The 2,537-nt window shown below is 45.8% G+C and overlaps 1 protein-coding gene across 1 annotated transcript; it reads right to left on the bottom strand.

Annotated features, from left to right (window-relative positions):
* Window positions 1-580: 580 nt before the first annotated feature.
* LOC104952524 (transport and Golgi organization protein 6 homolog) lies at window positions 581-1,858 on the bottom strand. The gene is made up of 2 exons (XM_010779361.1): window positions 1,710-1,858; window positions 581-1,183 (listed from the first exon to the last, which is right to left on the bottom strand). The coding sequence occupies exons 1-2, from the start codon at window positions 1,839-1,841 to the stop codon at window positions 596-598; spliced, it is 720 nt and encodes a 239-aa protein (XP_010777663.1). The 5' UTR covers window positions 1,842-1,858; the 3' UTR covers window positions 581-595.
* Between the last annotated feature and the right edge of the window lie 679 nt (window positions 1,859-2,537).

Raw genomic sequence — 2,537 nt, 5'->3', positions numbered from 1 at the left:
GCTGCAGGCTGATAACAGACAGTTGAGATCGCGGTGAAATTCTCTCTGCAGACCCATTCTCACAGCGTTTATCAACCTATAAACATTTTTCTTACTCAATATCAAGCCACACTTATTGTTTTTACTTCGGCTGTGACTTTGTGTGTGCTCAGGATGAGTTTGGCTGTGTATCGCTAAACAAGGAAATCACACCTCCACGGAGCTCAGCACGATTCACAACGTCCCGACAATTAGAGCACACTGGGCTCACAGGGAAGGGGGGCAAGAGCTGCAACGAGCCGTTTAGTGGAGAGAGTGAATACTGCTGAATACACATAGTTTACAGAGATGCTGTATGCGAAACCAATGTGAGTTTGGAACATTGAACAGTATAAATCTATTTAGTATACCTCAACAATGGAATTATGATCAGTAGAAATGGCCATGTCATGGGATCTTTAAAGGAACATTCACCTTCCCTGTGCACTGCTAGCTCATAAAAAAGGATGTGATGTCACCATTTAATGGCAGTTAATAACTGGATGTTGATCAGAGCGACCCTGTGAGGGAGCACAGATGCAGTCCTTCAGGGTGTTGGCTGGTGTTGGATAAAATGTTAATCAGTATTTTTAGAGCAGAATAACAGACTAAATGCTGACACAAGAATAAAAAAGTCGAAGCACATAACCAAGCGACCCACCATGAGGACTTTCTCCTGCATCTGGGCAGCCTCGGGGTTCTGCTTCTGTACCATCAGGGTCAGGACCCTCAGAGCGAACGCTCGGGTCGGCACGTCCGGGTCACATGCCTCCAACAGCAAATCAGAAAAGGGCTTGACCGGAGGGCCAGGTTTACTGGTGCCAGAGGTCCTCCCTCCACCTCTGGGACTTATTCCTGGTCCAGGCTCAGACTCAGGCTGACTGTTTAAGGGAGATGGAGGAGGGCTAGTCTGTGAGTCTGTTGCTTCAGTTTGCATATTTCCTTTTTTCATTAAAGGCACACTTTTGTTCTGTGACATGGTTTCAGGGTTTCTGGAGCGCTGAGCCTCAGAAGAGAAGTGTTCCGGCCGGTAGGCACCGTGAGTGGCTATGACAGCTCTGAGGTTGGATGCCAACTCCTGGATGAAGACGTCAGAGTGCTTCTCAGAGAGCGTCTCCAGGGGGGGGAGAAGTCTCCACATAGAAGAGTAGTCCTCGGCACTAAGCTGTAATGTTTAAAAATGGAGAGGTTGGTTGTGAGAGAGCAGGTTGTGAGGGAAACCCAGGAAAACATATGTTTGACACTGAAGATGATTCAGATCGTATTAGCCCTGTGCTGCCAGAGTTCTTTATTCTGATTGGGCGGCAGCAGAGATCCTACATACAGTTGTTCCTTACTCTAACTACTCTTACTGTGACCAGAGCACATTTTCAGCTGCTAGTAAAAAGGGAAAGTTCCTCCTAAAATCAAAAAGACATAATTGTTTCTCTTACCTGTGTTTGGGTGAACTGTCCCTTTAACAGCAGCTGAAACTCTCCACCAGGGGTTATCATAATCATCTCACTGCAGTGTACATGCAGCCAGTGAGGGGGAATTTTACTTGAATTCACCTAGAAAACATGTTCCTAAGTCCTACAATTATACATGTATTAATGCATTATTAAATGTACCTGTAGTATTTGATATTCCTATTGCCATGACTATACAGTGACTATACATGGTGAGGTAGGCGCTGTTTATGGTTTGAGTACCTGAGATCCAGACAGCAGGGTGGCCAGCAGACCCACCCCCATACTCAGCGTATCGCTCTCTACTGGGTTCCCCAAGCCTGGACCTGTGCCCTGATCCAGACCAACACAGGCCCTCTGCAGCAGGGAACCCATGAAGTCCACCACCTGGAGGAAGGACACACACAGTCATGGGCACAAATAACACAGCAAGAGATTCAGATGTGTGTGGGGCGAGGGAGGAAGGTAGGGACGTAGCTCTTTTATTCAGCCCTGGAGCTTTAATGTTTATAAAAAGAAGAAAATATGACCTTAAGCGGCTCAAATGTGTTTAGTACAAAAGTTAAACCTCAAGGGGAAAATTGTAGAAGATGAATGAAATGTAGGACCAAAAACTACAGCTAAATCTATAAGCATTTAGTTGCCTCACAATGATAGCCAAAAGGGAGCCTTCTTTCTCTGTAAACAGCTTAACTTATTGGGTGCATTCACACCTAATAGTCCGCTCTCTGGTGCGCACCAGACGACAGGGGCAAAACTCAAAAGGACTATAAACTTTAAACACAAGTCGTGTGCACGGAAATGCTGTTCAACCATTGGTCAGACATTAAGGGGGTAAAAACGCAAATCCCGGCAATTTCTACCGGAGCCTCCGCCATGGAGCATCGGCAGGTTATTCTCATGCTGCTGTTAATCTGGAGATCAACAGACACTAGCGGCCCCCGCATATGATTATATAATCAGACAACGTCCGTTAAAAAACATTATAACACATATAATGAGAGACGTTCTTCAGTAAGGAGGGGCGTTTCACCGACGACAGGTGTTCTTAATATTATGTAGCTGACGGAG

This window comes from Notothenia coriiceps, unplaced genomic scaffold (genome assembly GCF_000735185.1).
Source record: "Notothenia coriiceps isolate Sejong01 unplaced genomic scaffold, NC01 NC01_scaffold00020108, whole genome shotgun sequence".
Classification (NCBI taxonomy): Eukaryota; Metazoa; Chordata; class Actinopteri; order Perciformes; family Nototheniidae; genus Notothenia; species Notothenia coriiceps.
The sequence above is the reverse complement of the archived record's forward strand: the minus strand, read 5'-3'. Positions and strand labels throughout refer to the sequence as shown.

Coding starts and splice junctions, on each gene's coding strand:
- LOC104952524 (XM_010779361.1), bottom strand. CDS start 1,841: ATGGGTTCCCTGCTGCAGAGGGCCTGTGTTGGTCTGGATCAGGGCACA. Junction 1,184..1,709: donor CCCTGCTGTCTGGATCTCAG/GTACTCAAACCA, acceptor TAAACATTACAG/CTTAGTGCCGAGGACTACTC.